Consider the following 19030-nt stretch of genomic DNA (forward strand, 5'->3'; position numbering starts at 1 on the left):
AACAAGTGCAGGACGGCTCTTAAAACGGACAGTTGGAAACACGCTCCGACACTTGAAGGCTCTAACGCTTCATTTATCAGTGCTACGGTTATTGCTGGTGGCAGCAGCCGGCTATCTTTTATCTCCCGGCCCGTAATGAACACTGACACCTTTTTCTCATTGTTCGCATGTTCTCGCTTGCTCACAGCCTGCATGACCTGGGCTCTTTGTGTGGAATACACTTTAAAGAGCGGCTGTGAAATCCGTCAGTCATTATTTCTGGGTTTTTGTTGTTTTCTTTTTTTTGGATTGAGATTCCTTTAATCGCAAAACCTCGAGTGGCATTTTGTGGGATGTCAGAAACCTTTAATTTGATATTTCCTAGAAAAAGAGGTCTTGCAAATGTCGCAGCGAGTCGCTGCACAGAAGTGGATCTCCCATTTTCCAAAAATAACAGAGTCGCTCTGACAAGGTCAGTCAGTGAAAATGCCATTAACCCCAGCGAATTCCTGTTGAGCTGCAGCGGGCCAGAGGTCAGCCAGTGAATACAGGCCCTCGCTAGCAGCTCAGGAACTGGTACTTTGGCCTCGTAAAATGCAAGGCGGGAGGAATTTTTTTTCTTCCCCCCTTTTCAGGGGGCCAGAGGGGGCAGTCACCCATGCAGAAGACAACCTACTCCCGACTTAATCTGTCCCCTTAGATTACCCTCTTGTTGGGGTAATCCTACACGAGTGCGGCGGCCGAGAGCTGGCCGCATAAAGAGGCCCGGCATTTGTTGTTTAGCGGCATTGAAAGGAAATGAGTGGTAAAATTGCAGGCCAATTCCTCTCAGTAATGTGGGCTTCACTCAGCTGTCATGGGTGACCCTAATAAGGCTGACACGAGGAGGGGAGGCGGGTGGGGAGCATCGGGGGAGGAGGGTGGGAACTGGGTTTGCTCCAAATCTGTCTGCTTCTTCCCCAGACACGAATCGAGTGAGCAAACATCGCGGCGATCATGTCTCCCGCAAACAATGATGCAATTCCCAGCGTGTAAACAAATGATCGCGCGTGCAGCGCGGTCGCCATTTCTGGTGTAATTCTCCCTCCGCCGGGGGGGGTGGGGGGAGTTGTTTGGGCTGTGTTCAGCGTGTGGGGGAGGGGCTTTCTATGTTTAGGCAGACTCTGCATTTTTCATCTTTGTCCTACATTATTATTCCTGGGATGAAAGTGTGTACGGGAACATCCGCCAGCGACGAGTCTGAAGTTGTTCCCTGCTCAACAGTGTTTTCAGGATTTATTCCTTCAGCCTGTGTTGCTAATAGTATCAAATGTGAGTAAGAGGAAAAGTAGAGCATCAATTGTTTGTCTGCTTTGAAAACAGAGACACCAAAGTTAATCTTTCAGTACATCAACATTTAGTTATTTATGATTGGTAGCTCTGAGTTGCATTGATTATTATGTCCTTGAAGTGCTGTTATTATACCAGATGACTCAATCATGGAAGCATTTATTCAGAGTTTTACAATCAGAGTGAGGGATTTTGAAATGACTGTGACCCACAGCCAAGTCTGGATTACATAGTGCCACTGTCTAAACAGGGATAAGTGACCAGTCTGCTTCCATTCTTTAGGGAAAAACACTGGGGGGGAGCTTTACTTGTGACAGTAAGCTGAGTCAACAAAACTGCATGTCAAAGTATCAGAAGATGGACTCTGTGGAAACGTGTTGGCAGTGGATGGCTGCAGTCGACACCGTGCACAGCTTTCGTTTTGTGCTGCGCGTTGACCAAAACAAACCGAGTCCCTGCGCAAAGTCATGTAGCATAAATAATAAGATGAAATGCAGAAACGTGTGTGTAAAGGTTCTCCATCGTCCAGGTCATCGTACTTGAAGATGCAGCCGAGGCAACTGGACTGAATAATTTGGCACCTCAATGAGGTTCAGCTCTGAAAAGTTTGGGACCAGAGTGGGTGTGGAGTCCTCGGGCTCGCCTTAGACGAGGTGTGAAGGTGGTTAAACTTGCAGAATCACGTTGGCAAATTTCCCACCCCGGTATTTCTTCTTCACTGTTTGTTGTCCTGTAAATCACCGTCTTGGCAGGCTGGCATGGAGTCGAGTCGCTAGCAGACGACTTAAATGCTACTACGTTGTGTCCTTGTGTTAAATAAACTGTGAGAAGCAGCCAAAAAAACAAACAGGCATCCACGGTCTGTCCTGTTTCTGGTCCCTCTGCAAACAAAGATAATAAAACACCAGTCGAATCTTTAACAACTCACTGTAGGAATAAATCTAAACCACCTTTTTCCAGCATGTACGGGGAGATAATGTTGACGCTTCCTGGCAGCGGTTATGCTAATGTTTTATTCATTCCTCTGTGCTGCCACAGCTACTGAAGTGAGGAGACGTTCCTGTAACATAAAGAACTAGCGCTAATTTAGAAAGATTAGAGGCCTTTAAGCGTCTCATGGTATAATTTCTGAAACCCGGGCTTTGAAGAGAAAGCGAGGGGAAAGCTTTGGTGTATCCTGCGCGCATCATGAAAGGCTACTCATTCATTTTGCCCGGCCTTGATTTACATCCTGTCACAAGCAGCTGCCAGAGCCATTTTGTGCCGGAGTGTTTGGAGAGCTCGCGGGGGCGGGCGGTCGCAGGGAGTTCTTTTCAGGAAAAAAAAAAAAAAAAAGGCCTGTGTTCTTTTAACGTGACGGATGCCTGAACTCGGGAACCTCGCTCGCTAGCTCGCGTGCGTGCATGTGTGCCTGCTGAAGCCGGGTTTTGCAGCTCGGCCCCGGCCTTGACCGAGCTCCGGTGCTTTCCGGAGCCACGGGGTGAAGGAGGAGACTGGTGGCCAAGTGTCAGCAGGTTCCCGTCAACATGTACAAATGTCTTCTACACGCCCTGCTTTATGCCGGAGGTGGGCAGGAGGAAGAAGAGGAGGAATGAACTCTAAACTATGACTTGTCTGTGTGTGTGTGTGTGTGTGTGTGTGTGTGTGTGTGTGTGTGTGTGTGTGTGTGTGTGTGTGTGTGTGTGTGTGTGTGCGTGTGGGGGATGGTTCGGCTGTTGAAAGGCGGAAATGAGCGTGTGCGGCCAAAGGAGGGAGGGAAAAACGGGGTGACTGAGCTGCAGAGGTTTTTTTCCTGAGCTAATAAAATGCTCGGAGGGGACGGAAGCTGCCAGCCAGCATTCCTGTGCCATTAGATAAGTTCGCTCGCCGCAGCCTCCAGTTTCTCCGCAGTGCTGAAGTGGCAAGCTGAGGTCAACATTGGGGGGATGGGAGGGGTGGGGAGCCGCACATTTCAAAACCTCTATGTGCCATTTGGTCCTGCCCGACCAACCCGTGCCGTCCGAATCCTTGCTGGTCGTCGTTTGCTTCTGAAAAAGTACAATCAAGAGCGATAAATCGTCATTATTTCCATGACTCTGTCACTGCTGCTCTGCTCTCTGGTCAAGAGAAAGGCTTCAAACACAGCTTGTGATTGTCGTATTGTTCTGAATTCAAGGTCCCATTGTCTCCTTCCCCTCGGTGAACCCGCCAGAAGTCCGTCCTTTCACTTGGACAGGTGCCCGTAAACACAGGGCTAAACATGCCGTTTTCCGGATATCTGGGGGAATTTGTTGGACGGCTGATTTCAGCTGGAATGGGAAGTGAAAATCTGACGCTGGGTGTGAAATGAGACTTAGAAGGGAGCTGATGCTGCCAGCTGGTCGTTCCTGTGTGTGACTGTCCAGCTGGATAGAGATATGAAAATGGATACGTTGTTGTTGCCTTTCCAAATACGCGAACGAAAGTTCCTGATTTAAAAATCTGCGTGTCCAAAAACTGACATTTTAACAACTCCGGGGTTGTCGTCAGAGGATCGGCATCCGCTTCCCCAAGGAGAAACTTACATGGGTCCCCGTGCATGCATGCGTGTGATCTTTGGACACTAATTTTAGATTCTAAATGCGAGGTCGGGTGTCAAACTCGGTGCAGTTCAGATTTTGTAGCTCACACCAAGAGATACCAAATTCACACCCGCCAAAAGGGCAAGGCAGAATCCTTTTGCAGTGACAGATTGCAGCGATACCAGGGAAGTCAAGGAGCTTGCCTTGCACACTCGGTTTACCGTCTGTCAAACTGCAACCGTTCTCACTGGATCAGTTTATTTCAGCGCTGTTCTGTTTTTTTGTTTGTTTATTTCTTTGCTTGCTTTAGCTGTGGACATGGTATCTATATTCTCCCTGTAGTCGTTTTCTGGGCTGTAAAGTGAGATGAGAGGACAGCCAAAATAAAAAGACTAGATAAAATTCTCCTTTCAGGGAAATTTTTAATTTTGTGATCTTGTTTGCAATCTTGGAAACGGTGCTGAGCAACTATTCCCCTGTCACTTCAACCTGTTCAGTCTTAGCGGGATCTTCTGCCCGGATCTTAAACAGGTAGAGTCCCATCCAAGTGGTTTAGTGGCTATCAGCCAGTCTGAGCCGTCTGGGTTCACTGTATGACAAAGGATGAAGGAGGATGTCGACCTGCGCGACTGTTTTTCTGTGCAGCTGCCTTTAATCAGCAACCGTGGCCGCAGCAACAAGGATGGATGTTGCTGTCACAGTTACACATTTATCTCGCTCGTTGGCGTCATTTTCATGCCTCTGCACATTTTGTATTTTGTCAGAATGCGTAATGCGGCACTGGGTCAATTGTGTAACACCACAAAAACTCTTTTCCTCTTGGTCTCGCAGGTATGTTGGTCGTCAATGTCACTTGGAGAAACAAGACGTACGTGGGAACCCTGTTGGACTGTACGCGACACGACTGGGCTCCCCCAAGGTAAGGACCTTTTATAATAATTATAATAGTAATGATAATAATATTCATTTCAATTTATATAAGCAGAGCCATAGCATAGCATATAAATATACATCATCCAATGTGCACTTGGCATCTCTTTTTGGGCACTCTTAAAAACGGATGCCTCTCACTATCTGCCCTGCTGAAAGGATTTACTGTCACACATGGTATTTGTAAACGCCGGGGCAGAAAATTATTCATGATTGCCATGAATCATTGATGCGTTCTCTCTTTCCCAGCCGCACTTGGTCTCTTAACCTTTTTCGTATTCCGTATGATACAAATCTGCCACGGTCGCATCAGCTCAAGGATATATGGCCCAGTGCACCAGCTCGCCCCTGTGCAGATGGACCTTCAAAGTCCATGTTTGTCTTTATCTCCGGCGCCGTGGAGGAGGGGAGGAACACGATTCATTGGCCAACGGCTGCCATCCCAGGAGACCGTTGTGGAAATGCTAAGCGGCTCGAACAAGCTAGATTCCTGAATCCAATTATTGAACTAATAGCTTTTCCTCAACAGTCTATAACATCCTGTATCACAAAGGCTGCAATTTCCCCCGATAGGTGTTGTGTCTGCGGTGCTTTCAGATGTTTTTAATGTGGAACATTTGCCTTTTGCCACGCAACATTCTGCGGCCGTGCGGAAATGCGTTCGCAGCAGATTGTCAACCCCTGCACTATGTCTGAATGTTAAAATAAATAAATAAATCTATATGTGAGACGCATGGTTAAGTGCAATGCTAATGGAAAATAGGGGGAGACTGCTCGGCACTAATGTATCACAGTGTATCACAGTAATGTTCAGTAAGTGGAGTTTGCACAGTAACTGAGGGTTGCCGAGCTACATTTGTACCAAGGTAGTCCTACAGTTTGCAGCAAGCCTACATTAGGGACGTGCCATGAATAATTCAGAGAGCTTTCAACAGACTGAATATAAACTTGGGCTTGTAATGAGTCTAAATTCCTCAACCACTGTCAGACTGCGGATGTATTCACATTCCCTGCTGGGGCCGAAATTGTTTGGAAAGACTTGGAGAGGAAGCTGTGAGTCATAGCAGCGCAGCGTCTCTCTTTGTCACAGATTACTAACCTTCACTGCTGTGCAGAAAGATAATTACTTCACTGTTATGGAGAGATAAGGCCAAACTGCTATTTTAAGTATTTGAATGGCTGCCTGTTTTGATTACAAGGCAGCCAGAGCGTTCGCTGATGTCTTTTCAAATTATGTTTTCTCTGTCCTTCACTTGCAAAGTCATGTAGCTACGGTGCAAAAATATCAAAGTGGTGTGATAGAAGAAGACAAGGACCAAGCTGTGGCAAACATCGTTGCGTGATTGAGATTTTTATTTTGGCTTTCGCCCTCAGAAGGATGTAAACCCTGCTATATTCTCATCACTGCTATTACTGACTGTTGTGCCTGTTTTCTGGATTCCCGTACAGACACCGTGTAATTACAGCCTAGGAGCTGGCACTGCAGTGTAGCATGCAACTAATATGAGATCCAGGCGAACATTAAAACATATATTTAAGGAAATGCAGCGAGGAGACACATTGTCTCCAGCAGATGTGTGTCAAGCTCAAAAGTACGGTTGTCAAAAACATACTGTTTCTCTATTTGTGCCTTTTTTTTTTCTTTTTTTTTGAAAGGCTCCGAGCGTAACATTTAAAGATGTCTGTCCGCACAAATGGCATTTAATAAAGTGGACTATTAAATATTTTTAGTTAGTTAAGTTGGCTAAAAAGTTGTTTCCTGTAAAATTTAACCATTTTAGGTCCTCTGTTGCGACAAATCCATAGTAGCCCAAAATTTGGATCTATTCAGGGTTTTTGTGATCTTATCACAGCAAATTTAATAAAAATGTGAGATTTGGTGGGAACCCAGGTTGCTCTTTCACGCATTGATTTTTTTTCTCCAACTGCAGATTTTGTGAATCCCCCACCAGTGACCTGGAGATGCGGAACGGCCGTGGTAGGGGAAAGCGAATGAGGCCCAACAGCAACACCCCGCTCAATGAGAACAGCAATTCGTCGGACAACAAGGGCACCACGAACAAGACGCGCGCTGCCTCCAACAACAAGGGCAGGCGGGGGAGCCAGACGCCGTCGGAGCGCCGCACCCCGCCAAACAGCAATGCAGAGGATGTCAAGGCCAGTCCCTCCTCCACTGGGAAACGCAAGGCCAAGCCCACCTCAGACATGGAGCCCAATTCCAGCTCAGAGGACACCAAAGGCAATAAGCGAATGAGGACGAACTCCAACAGCGGTGCGTCGGCTCTCTCTTCTATTAAGACTGAGCCGCTGGCACCTCCGCTCGATCGCAGCTGCCCCTCTCCGGTTCTTATTGACTGTCCACATCCTAACTGCAACAAGAAGTACAAACACATCAATGGTCTCAAGTATCATCAAGCCCGTGCCCACAATGACGATGACGTCAAATTGGAGTTGGACGGAGACAGTGAATATGGAGAAGACTCATCTCTCCACCCCGATCCAGGGAATTGTAATGGAGCGTCTATATCACAGAAAGGGTGCTTGTCTCCAGCGCGTTCGGTTACGCCAAAAGGCAGGAACTTTGATGCTCAAAGCCCTTCTCCTTCTCCGGGTAAGTTTGGCACAAAGCAGGGCAAAAAGAAGGTTGCTGAAGCTGATGCAGAAATGGGAAGTATTCCGACAGATGGGTGTGAAGATGGGATATGTCTCACTGATGAGGCTAGCAATGATGGTTTGGATGACAAGAGGGGATCGGACAAGACGAGGAAGGGTAGCGCCAGTGCGAAGGGGGACAAAATGTCACAGAAAAACATGAAGTCACCGCGGCCAATTGGGCCGGGTTCCGCTGCACCGCAGCAAATGTTTTCTTTTCCTCCTGGAAATCCAAATTCTTCGCCTGGTCTCACCCCAATGATACAAGGAATCCCCAAGAGTCCTCAAATGAAAGGGGCGCAGCCCAAAGCTCCTGCCATTGGTGATCCCGCCTCAAGTAGTTCTAAAGACAAGAAAAAGAAAGACAAAAAGAAAAAAGATGGTGGAAAGGAGGCAGACAGCCCAAAGCCTCCGGGAAAGGGAGGGAAACTGGAGGAAGGGAAGCTTCAGTACCCTGAAACTCCGGACCAAGTAATTAAGGGTGAAGGACTGCTCAATGGGTCCTCGGATCCACATCAGAGTCGCTTAGCCAGTATAAAGGCCGAAGCCGACAAGATTTACAGCTTTTCCGACAATGCCCCAAGCCCATCTATCGGCGTAGCCAGCCGGATAGATGGCACTGGAATGCCACAGCCCCTCACACCTCTCCATGGGGCCAACCAGAATGGTGCTGACAACGCCTCTGTGAAAACTAATAGCCCAGCGTACTCTGACATTTCAGATGCTGGTGAGGACGGCGAAGGGAAGCTAGAAGGGGCCAAAGTTCGTACTGAGGATCAGGCTGTTAGAGAAACTGTCAAGAAAGCACTCTTCCCCAACCAGACGGCCAACAAAGAGTCACCGTACTATCCTGGCTATGAGCAATATTACTCACCTAATTATATGAACCCCAGTCTTGGAGGACCCAGTCCGGGTACGCCGCTGTCAGAAAGTTCTGTTAAGATTAAAAAGGATGAGGACCAGGACCAAGGCGAAGAGAAAGTCAAAGTGGAGGTTCATGAAGACCGCAAACCAGATGGCAGTGCTGCCGCCCAGCAGCAACAGCCATCGGTCATCCAACAAAGATCCAACATGTACATGCAACCTCTTTACTACAACCAGTATGCTTATGTCCCTCCTTACTACCACCCCGATCAAGCCTACCATAACCACTTAATTAACACAAACCCAGCCTACCGGCAACAGTATGAGGAGCGGCAGCGACAGATGGCTGAACAGCACCGTGCCGCTGAGAAGAAGTCAGACATAGCCATAAAAGAGCGAGAGGCCATCAAAGAGGAGTGGAAGCAAAAGGGCCCAATGCCAACAGGTCTCTCCAAGGTCCCGAGTCAGTCAGACCTTGGAAAGTCAGCGCAGCCTCCGAGCAAATCCAGAGACTCCCCCTCTGAGCCCTCCACCAAATCCCTGGCAACCATAAAGGCAGAGGACCTAAAGGCTCAGCAACCTGAGGGGCTGAAGATAAAGCTGACAGAAGGTGGTCACCATGGAAAGGAAGACTCTAAGCAAACGCTGGAGTCAAGGGGTCAGGCAGGGATGGAGCAGGCCATGTGGTACAGACAGGTTAGTAGCTTTCACAGCATTTGAATGTAATTCTGTGAATTTGCAGTGAGAAAGATGTCTAAAAATGTTGCTAATTACCACCAAACTGTTTCCACCTTTAGCAATACCCAGAAAGCCAGAAGTCTCAAACAGAGGACGAACACCAGCAGCAGCAGCAGCAACCTCGATGGAAGGACGAAAGGGACAGGGAACGAGAACGAGAACGTAAATTAAAAGAGGACCGACCCAGGCCTAAGGACAGTCAGAGTGGGCCGAAAGAAGACAGTAAAGAGGTTGGCGACCTCAGGATCACTTCTGAGGACCACCGCGCAATGAGCAAAGACTCTCGTTCCAATCCCCACATGCAGTTCTCATCACCACTAGCACAGCACCAAGGGTACATGCCCTACATGCATGGGTACCCCTATGGCCAAGGCTATGACCCCAACCATCCCGGATACAGGGGCATGCCCTCGGTCATGATGCAGAATTACCCAGGTATGTATGAACAAGGACTCTCAGGATTTTTCTTGTTGTCGACTTGAATTGTCATTCACAACTGTTGGTGCAAGCAGGATCCCTGAGGTGACTCATTGAAAACGAAATTGCCATACATTGGCTGCAGTCGTTGTCTGGGTTTCTTTCAGTTATATTTGGAGCTCGGGTAGCTTGATATGATAATGAGTCTGTTTTTAAGGTGAAAACCCAGAATAGAATGTAGCTAAAGCTGATGCCGGTAAAGTTATCAAGGCCTCATGATATTGGAAGAAAGTTATATACATTGTCATAAAACCCAAACCACTTCCATTTTTTTCATTTTATTTCTGCAGTATAAGCTAAGTATGGGCATACTTTCTATCATCAAGCTATCATCATTGCAACAATGAATGTATCAGTTTTTCTTACTCATACGTTGTCTCCAAAGGGGCTTATTTTATGTGTGTCCTATTATTAGATTCTATATAGCATCCATGTGGCTGCAGTAACAAAAGCCACTCTTCAAACCACACATTGCATTTGGTTAAGTGGGTCAGCCACATTGAAATATTCACACCGTCTGCTTTCATTTTAAGATCAAAATGATTCCATGCAGAGAAAATGTTCTGCCTTTCTCAACAGTTGACTCTCGGGGTGCAGATATGGCGCTGCCCAACAGACTGTGGCAGGGTTTGTGCCACATGTCTTAATACTCTGTCAATTTATTACTGACATCTGAATTACTTTTGGTGATGTTGTTGTTGATGACTTGTCTGCAAAAGCTGCACTGTGTTGCTTAAGCATGTGATAGGTGAAAAGCCATTTTGCAGTTGCAGTGGTGATATGATTCCTGATAAATCTGCAGGGACCCAATAGTATGGCGCCAGTGGCTTTTTGCTTTGGGTTTGCCACTGTTGCTACCACAGACTGTGATCTGACTCTGCAGACACTGTAGTACAAGTGCAGTCCTGGAGAATATCTGATCTCAGTGGCACATATCTGAGTAATTTATGTCCTCATATGATGTCGACCTAAATCCTACTTGTTCAGAGAGACAAAATGTTATTGGGTCGCTTAAATCATGCTGAGTACATCTAGCCAGTGTGACTCTTTTTCTTCCGGAGGTCAAAGTGGCAAAAAATCAATAGCATTGAATATTAATCCTGACTGGTGCAAACACGAGGATTAATCTATCGTCCCGCATGTCACATTTGTCTAACATTGTAAGCCCCGGCGATTTCAACCTTTCATCTCTCCTCCCGTCACAGGCTCCTACCTGACTGGGGGCTACCCTTTCTCACCGTACGCCGGTAAAATAGCCGGGGGAGAGGAGGGCAGCGACAAATCCCGCGCCAGTCCCACTGTCACCAAAACGGCACCGGATTCCAAAGCCCTGGATATCCTGCATCAACACGCCAGCCAATACAAGAGCAAATCCCCCACAGTAGGCGACAAGCCGCCGCCGCACGACAGGGAAAGGGAGCAGGAGCGTGGCGCCGCCGGCGAAAGAGACCGGGAGAGGGAGCGCGAGAGGGACCGGGACAGGGACGTGGACCGGCCGAGGTCCTCCCCCTCGCAGCGAATCATGCCCTCACATCACCATCACCTGGGATACCCTCTGCTCTCAGGGCAATACGACCTGTCCTACGCCACAGGTTGGTCACAGCAAGATTTGTAAAAAAAAAAAAAAGAAGAGGTTTCTTACACCATCTATTCTATCAATTGAATCCAGTTTATTTTGAATTCTTCTCCATCTCTCAGTTTATAAATTTATTTTTCCATTTCTTGAATCCCTTCAACTGTTGATTTCTAATTGATCACAGATGCCGATTTAACATCCAACCAATTTTGTGTAATTTGTTTTAATGCTGCTGTTCGTATTACTATGTACAGATAGTTGTCTTAATTTTTCTTTATTTCTGATGTGATAATGCCTAATAGAATGTTAGCTGGTTTTAATGCATTCTTTAAATAAAACAGATCAATGATTTTCTTCCTGGACTACCCTCCAAAGTGAAATTGAAAAAAGATTAGTAAAAAAAAAAAATAAATAAAAAAGATCAATAATGACACAACACACACGACAGGACAGCACAGTGTCTTCAGTGGCTGAAACAAGATTGCAGGGTCAAATACCGCCTTGGCTCTTTTCTATTTAAGCGTCTTGCACATGAGGTTGACTGGCAACTCTAGATGGTCCCCGTCTTCACCCTGAGGGTGGTGCTCTTCTTGTTATGCTCTGTGGTGTAGAACAAGATATCCCACTGAACACACGCTAACAGATTCCGCCTGCCAACTGTCAGTCTTGGCTCGCAAAACTCGCGGTCTGACGAGCTCAAACGCATCTTCGGGGTCAGCATGTTTAGTCCTCACTCAGTGGGGGGTGAGGGGAGGGGGGTCTCAGGGTAGAGATTGAGTGTTGCCTCCGTGCTGAATGTAAAGGCGCAAAATGTTTGAGTTGTTCTCCACATTTTCTCTGCGTGACGTCTTTGCGCTAATGAAAAATAAAGTGTGTCCTCCGAGCATAGAAGATGAAAGGGTGATGACGGCCACGAGGCCTCTCGTTGCGTGACCATTCCCGTCGTCTTCAAAAGGGTGTGAAAACATCCTCGACGCGGCTCGTTCTGCTGTGAAAGACCCGACACGATAATCTGCAGAACCATCACATAATCAGGCCTTTCGCTGTTCAAGAGTCGTGGTATGAGGCAGAAAATCAGACAGATTATCTTGTAGTGCGCGGGCCTCCTTCACGTTAGTCCTCTCTCTGTTATCCATCTCTGCTGTTTGACCAGGGAATCGCTCCACTTAGCTGTTCTCTTGCGCATAATGAGCTGCTTTCCATGCACGGCAGATTAATGCAGGTTATTTAAATGTAAAAACGGGGCCCCACAGCTTTGGTGCAGCCACCGCGGGAGCGACACAGGAAGTTCTGTTACAGCGGATCGACGACCCGAACTTTACACCCTCAATAGAAACCGCCAGTCCTTGCTAAATCGACATATATTTACCAGCTCGTTGTAGGTCTTTGCTTATCAGCTCTTGTTGCCTGCCAACATATTGCAACCTCTCTCCCGTTGCTACGCAGGGGTGAGATTGGCAAGACCTGCTGAGATGAAGGGGGGACGCAAGAGACTGGCAGTGGCGCAAAAACAAAGAAAAGGGCGGGAAAAAAGATAAGATAGAGGAAGTCAAGTTTCATCGTAGAACGCACAGTCACTTCACCCAAAACGCCTTTAATGAGCACTGAGATTGTACGCTGTCTCGAGAGAGAGAGAAAAAGGACTCTTAGCTTGTGGTTGGTTCTGTCAGCCTTGATGAAGCTGCGTCGGCGCTGCAGTTCGGTGCCACAGCGAGTCTTCGGCTGTCGAACTCAGTGTGCAGTGCAGCATTTAGCTCCTCAGCTTATCCGTCCTAAGTAGGTCCTCTGAGGACAAGTGGATCACATTGGCGATAATAAAGACGTGGAAGCGAGTCCGCCGACCCGCGCAGCCGGAGCAGCCTGCACCGACACCCAGTGGCGGCGCTGCGCCACTGCAGCTCAGTCCCTCGGCGAATAAAATGTGTTTTCAGTTGAGAGTTTATTGGACACGCCTGGCTCTTTACTCCAAGAGGCTTTAGCGCCACTTAAATATTAATAAAAGTGATTCTTTTTTCCCCCCTCTGTGCACAAAGTATTTTCATAAAGACATAGCCACATGGTTCATAAACTCTTGTGCTGTTGGCCCGATGTGATGTTTCTTGGCTGTTTTATTTTTTTTATGACTGTGTGTGTTTGGTCAAAGTGGAGAAAAACAGCTGGTTGAGATATATGTTTATAGTCACACTTATAGTTGGACATTGTATTGTTTGGTAAAGTGGGGGCGGGGGGGGGGGGGGGGGGGGCGATTAATCACATTTTAAAAATATTCTGTGGTTACCCTGGTGATAGGTATTTTAAATGAAAGAGCCTATAATACCCCAAAAATTACTTTACCAGTGAATGTTAAATTGTGTCTGGAGCCAGTCAGTGAACTTCCTGATTAAAAAAAACCTTTTTGTGTTATCATAAAAAGCAAGTTTTATCATGCCCCCCAACACCCTCTTGTTTGTGTCTCCTGCCAAACGCATGTAACATTAAACAAAGTATCAGTTTTAGAAAGACACTCTAAAAAGTGTTTTTGTTTTTTTTAATGGAGCCTATAAACAGAGGGCTAAATCGCTAAATATGCTGTTTGAAGAGATTTCAAGCGAAAAATAAATGTCTGGAATACGCATATAACACAGTGGACGAGACCTTGTGTGACGGGTGTTTGTCGGGTATTTATCCTTATGGAAATTGATGCAGATGTTGCGACGGTTTCTGAAGCCGACGTGAAAAATGACTGTCAGGGCCAAGTTTTGTTGGCACGTTAAAGATTCAGTGCTGGTTTCGCGCTGTCAGACTCTAATCATTTCCTTTCACTTCTTCTGTTGCAGGCAAACCTGACCGTCACACCTCAACCCTGCAAAGATTCATGTGACTGGCTCACATGTGAAGAACGTCGTCCCCTGAGTGTTTCCTTCTTAGACATCAGTTGAATGGTGTTTCTAATCTATATTTTTAGTTCCGCTGCCCCCTCCTCAGCCCACCCTGCGGCGAGCAAGACTATCTTTTTCTTTTTTTTTGTCTTTTTGGGTAGTGCTGGGGGAGGTGCTCTGCTCCCCTCCCAGGATGAAACCCCTTGAGTTTTCAGGACGTGGGACTGATACACTAACCCAGGTTCAAAGCCATCGCTCTGCCTCGCCACGCAGGGGAAACACCGACCCGCTGATTATCTAGTCTTTGCACTGTAAACAGAAACAATGCAAAAAGAGACTGTTGGACTGCCGGAACAGCTTTTAACTCCCCTCCCCCCCCGGTTTGTTCTTCTTTTCTTTGTTTTTCTTTTGGCTGCATTGTTTTTGTTGGTCACGAGCGGGGTAAGTCACCGGCGGGGGTGGGGAGGAGGAAGTGGAGAGGTGTTTGGCGGTCGATGGGTTCGACTTTCGGAGTGGAGCTAAACCGGAAGGACGGAGGCGACGAGGGTGAATCCTCACGGCGCCGCGAACGCGGCACAATATCCGACACTTGACACGCGCTTGGCTGTATTTGGTGGGGAGAGGGAAATATGGCTGCGAAGAAGCTGCTTTCTTCAGAGACTTGAGAGCCTGAGACTGGAGTTTTGACTATTTGTTGCCCCTCCCCCCTCCACACACACACACACACACACACACACACACACACACACACACACACAAGTTTTACATGGTCATTGTTGATTCCCATCAAGCCCTCGGTTGTTGTTTTGTTTCAGGGATGATCTCCTCATGTTTTTGTGTTCGTTTTGTTGGAAGGGACCGCACACACCTCAACGCAGAATCAACACTATCCACGTTGTCTGTTCTGATCAAATGCTCCACATCGTTGTGTTCATCCTTGAATGTGTCTGACGCTGGAATTTGGCCTTTGTTTTTTCCTTCCCTGCCATCACATTTGGATTCTTTTTTTGTTTTGTTTTGTTCTTCTTCTTCTTCTTTTGATTTACACTCACTTAAACGATGGTGAAGCCACATGAGCAAGTGTTGGATCCACGGGGAGGCGGGGGTAGGGGGAGGATTAATTGTAAATCTGTTCACTTGCCAAGTTTTGTTTTCTGTAAACAATGTGAATTCTCACCCGACGTGTATTTTTCTGCTGTAATATAGACTTTCGACCCACTTTTTTTGTGTGCATAGATGTCTCTATTTATCCCCGAGCAGTGCTTCTGAAGAGCCGTCACCTTCACGTGTCAGCGCTGCAGAGTCACCACACGTCTTCTTCGCCCTCCAGATTTTCATTTTATTTTTTTTATTTTTTTCTGTTTTGTTTTATTCTTCCGCTTCAGCCGGCTCGTCGCAAAGCTCGGCTCCCACCTCCGCTCGGCGCTTCGCCGGTTGCGCGGCTGATCGAGCTTCTGGGCCTCTATGTTACATCTCAGATCTTTGCATGGCGCCTGCTTCAACCATGAAACAATTTTCCTCAGCATGGTGCTTCAACCGGCGGCCGACCTTTGGACCAACCCCCCACCCCCAAAAAAAGTTTTTAAAAAATTCAATTTGGCTGAAATGGTTTCTAATTTCTAACTTTTTCTAATAACAATAATAATAATAATAATAATAATAATAATAATAATAATAATAATAACAAGAATAGTAATAATGAATGGAATGGCAAGACCCTAGCAAAGCTCAGGCCTCTCGAGCTCACATGACTCGAAGCAGGCCAATGGGCGGAAGCCCTCAGACTAGCGGTGCCACTCTGGGAAAGTCTGCTTCACTTACACTCGCACGCACTAAAAGCAAAGTGTCAACACGGTCTGCTCGACCCGCGGGCCCCTCTCGGCTTTAAATAAGAGCTCTGTCGTACCTCAGGGCTTGTAAGTGAAATTCTATCCATATGCTGTTTGCATTGATTTCACATGGCTTCTGTTTATGAGTGTGAGAGAAGGGTTTTCGGAGGGGTGCGGGGGTGGCGCGCAGAGAAGAAAAGCACATTTTCTGCTGGGAGCGGTTCAGTCGGAAATGACAAATTGGTCCTGGATGGGGAGTTATTAAAGGTTTGCTGCTGCTGCTGCTGCTGCTGCTGCTGCTGCTGCTGCTGCTGCTGCTGCTCTCAGGCGTTCTATAATGAGCAGATTATTGACTCCGTTGTCGTTAAACACTTTAATTTCAACAAGGTTGTCTCTTTTCTATCTTTTTTTTTTTTTTTTTTTGCATTGATCCTCCAATGTTCCTATGCTAGCCCCCCGCAACCCTCCCCCCACCTCGCTCACGTCTAATTTCAATATATTTTTAAGGCCAAAAGCCACCAGGTAACAGCAGCGCCCCAACCATGTCGAGGCTCTTGGACATTCCCCATCGATGAGTTGCCCGTTTCTGGTCCCACACATTTGCAGGATGGTTTCCCTTTCCTCTCCTTTATTTCTTACTTTTGTGGGACATTAGTCAAGGAGAATGGCTGACATGAATAAAGCTGAATGTGGTGGTGTTCAACTTGTACTTAACCTGTGAGGGTAATTATTTAGGCAGCTGTGATGTTGTCATTAAAGTCAGTGGGGTTGTTATTTTTGTTGTTTTTTTTTGTTTTGTTTTGTTTTTTTTGTTTTTTTTTTTCTATAATTATTTTAGTACCAGCAGACTGCACACAGTACATATAGTTTTATCAGACAATGGTTGTGACAAGTGCATTTGTTCTCCCTGGGAGTAGTAGTGTTATCTCGGTAGTGCGCGAAGCCCAGTGAAAAACCCTATATGCTGAGAAAAAAGAAAAAAAAAGGTGTGTAAAATAAAAATTGTTTAAAAAAAAAACAAACAAAAAAGCCAGAAAAGTCATGTTTTGCTATCAACATATTGGAAAAGTGCTTGGCTCTTGTATTTTGCAGGACTGTCTTTGTTTCATGGTGAAGAGTATATTTATTGGCCAGCAGTTCGTCTCAATTTGGTGCCTAGTTGAACATTCTTCTGTGACAACCCACAGAGACACTTGCTCGTTTTTGTCGTCGCCCACCCCCATCCCCTCCCCCACCACTGCCCCGCTCCCCCGGGACCCACCCACTGTCTCACGCAAGCCCCTCATCCTCCTCCTCCTCCTCCTCCCCCCAACAAAAAAATGAAAATAATATAAAGGAAAAAAAATAGAAAAAGCACCGGTTCCTGGTACTTTTGCGAGGCTGTTTACAATGTCTTCACTTTCTTTCTGCGTAAGAAGACTCAGAACTCTCTGACCCCCCACCCCCCTCCCCGCCTCCACCTGCCTCACCCATCCACTTCACTCCACCCGCCCCTCCGTTGTCCCGCCCTTCAGGAGTTTGTGTAAAGTGTACATTACCATGGTTCTTTTTTATACAATACTCTGTAACTTGCCTTTGTAAATTTGGGCTGGAACAAAAAAAAATAAATCTTTTTATGAGAGAATCTGTCTTGGGCTGTGTGTGTGCTTTGTTTTTGAGACTTTTAAGATGATGATCAAGATGACAATTCATCCATTCACCTGTGGTCTATCATTGCTTCTCCTGCACTCGACTGGGGGCTGCTGGAGTTGATCCCAGCTTCCAGCAGGTGAAGGTTACAAGGAACCTGGACAAGTTTCTAGTTTATCGCAGGGCCACACAGCTAAGCAACCATCCACCTCCACACAACAGCGGTTTAAAGCGGTCCTATCCACATATAACTGCACATTGATACATGCTTTGCTAGTAACGCACAAGGCAAACCAGCAGGTGGCGCTACAATGGAAAGACAGGTAGGCCAATCAAATACTTGATGGACTGAAAATATTTCTGGAGGTCGGGGTACAATCCAATTTGTAAATCAAACTCTGTTAGATTAGATCAAGATACTTTATTCCCACAGGTGTTGAAAGTGGAGAGATACAACTTTTTTTTTTTTAAATAATGAAGATTTCCAATATCTCTATAAGTATTAACCAACTTTGCCTGTGTAATAATGTTTGCAGCTCATGATTATTCACTGTTGAACTGCTGTACTGAAGTGTTTGGCCACAGGAGAGCAGAAGAGGCCACTTCCTGTTTGGGTTCTGTTGCACCGCTCCAGGTCAATCTGTCACTTTCCCAGCAAACGGCAGGAGAGGAGACATTTCTATTCGTGTAAAACGAAATAGGCAGTAAAACGAATTCATGTGAAACTCTCATTGGCGCTGAGTGACTTTGAAATCTTAAAGGACGTTACAAACGCTTCTCTCAGAGAGGATGTCAGGATGGCTTCGCTCGAGTGTACAAGTGCTCCGTCGTATCTCGAGCAACTGTTCAAACCTCGACGTGGGAACAAAAGCAGAGTATCAAAGACCCTCAGCGGGGAATTCCTCCTGGGACGTCACTGACGGTCGGCCCCGTCTCTGAAGACGATGTCACTGAAGTGGCTTCATTAGAGTTTGATTAGAAGGAGACAGACTGCTGTGCGTAACCTGCCCTGCCAGATGGAACGTTTCCAGAATCCTTTGGATGAATCTCATGAATCCATCTGGTCAAGAACATTTTGAAAGAGGAGGAAAAACCTCCGAGGGCAAATAAACAAACCTTCTGTCTGACACATAGTGGGGGGAAAAATATTAATTTCCCACCAGTGTAGCCAGAAGTGAGAGCTGGAGGATTCCTATTGGTGCGACATCAAGTGCATGTCACTACCTTGTAGCAATCCGGGGCACATCTCATCGTTTAATTTTGTTGCCAAAAGCCTTCAGTGTTTGGTAAAAGTACGAACCAGATCAGAATTAACTGGCAATTTACAATTGTGCTAATTGCTTTAGCAGCAGCAGCAAGGCTCCCAGTCACTTCCAGTTTCTCCTCGTCTTCTTCGAAATGCGAGCTGACTGGTTTGGGGTTCATTGACCCAACACATTGGTGGTCCAGCTGCCATGCATGGCGGCAAGCTGTCAACAAGGTGGATTAAAAGGAGGGATCTGCAAAAGAATATGTCATCACTGAAATTGTAGCTGTTTAAAGGACTGAAAATCGTCTGGTTATTACGCACATACAAGTTTTTTGGCTGTGAGCTTTTTGGTCTAAACCTGGACTGTTTTGCGTAATGGA

At 46.6% G+C, this 19030-nt stretch overlaps 1 protein-coding gene across 3 annotated transcripts in view; it reads left to right on the plus strand.

Moving 5' to 3' along the window:
- The window catches only part of znf609b (zinc finger protein 609b), an 80304-nt gene extending 64781 nt beyond the window's left edge, over positions 1–15523 (plus strand). For all 3 annotated transcript variants that reach the window (XM_076018798.1, XM_076018806.1, XM_076018814.1), the window contains 5 exons: positions 4680–4767; positions 6710–8990; positions 9092–9467; positions 10715–11101; positions 13902–15523. In XM_076018798.1, the coding sequence (XP_075874913.1) occupies positions 4680–4767; positions 6710–8990; positions 9092–9467; positions 10715–11101; positions 13902–13945 (3176 nt within the window). In that variant the 3' untranslated portion in view covers positions 13946–15523. The remainder of the gene's footprint in view (positions 1–4679; positions 4768–6709; positions 8991–9091; positions 9468–10714; positions 11102–13901) is intronic.
- Positions 15524–19030: the final 3507 nt, after the last annotated feature.

This window comes from Nelusetta ayraudi, unplaced genomic scaffold, assembly GCF_046127955.1.
Source record: "Nelusetta ayraudi isolate G7.1 ecotype Tasmania unplaced genomic scaffold, CSIRO-AGI_Nayr_v1 ptg000002l, whole genome shotgun sequence".
NCBI lineage: Eukaryota > Metazoa > Chordata > Actinopteri > Tetraodontiformes > Monacanthidae > Nelusetta > Nelusetta ayraudi.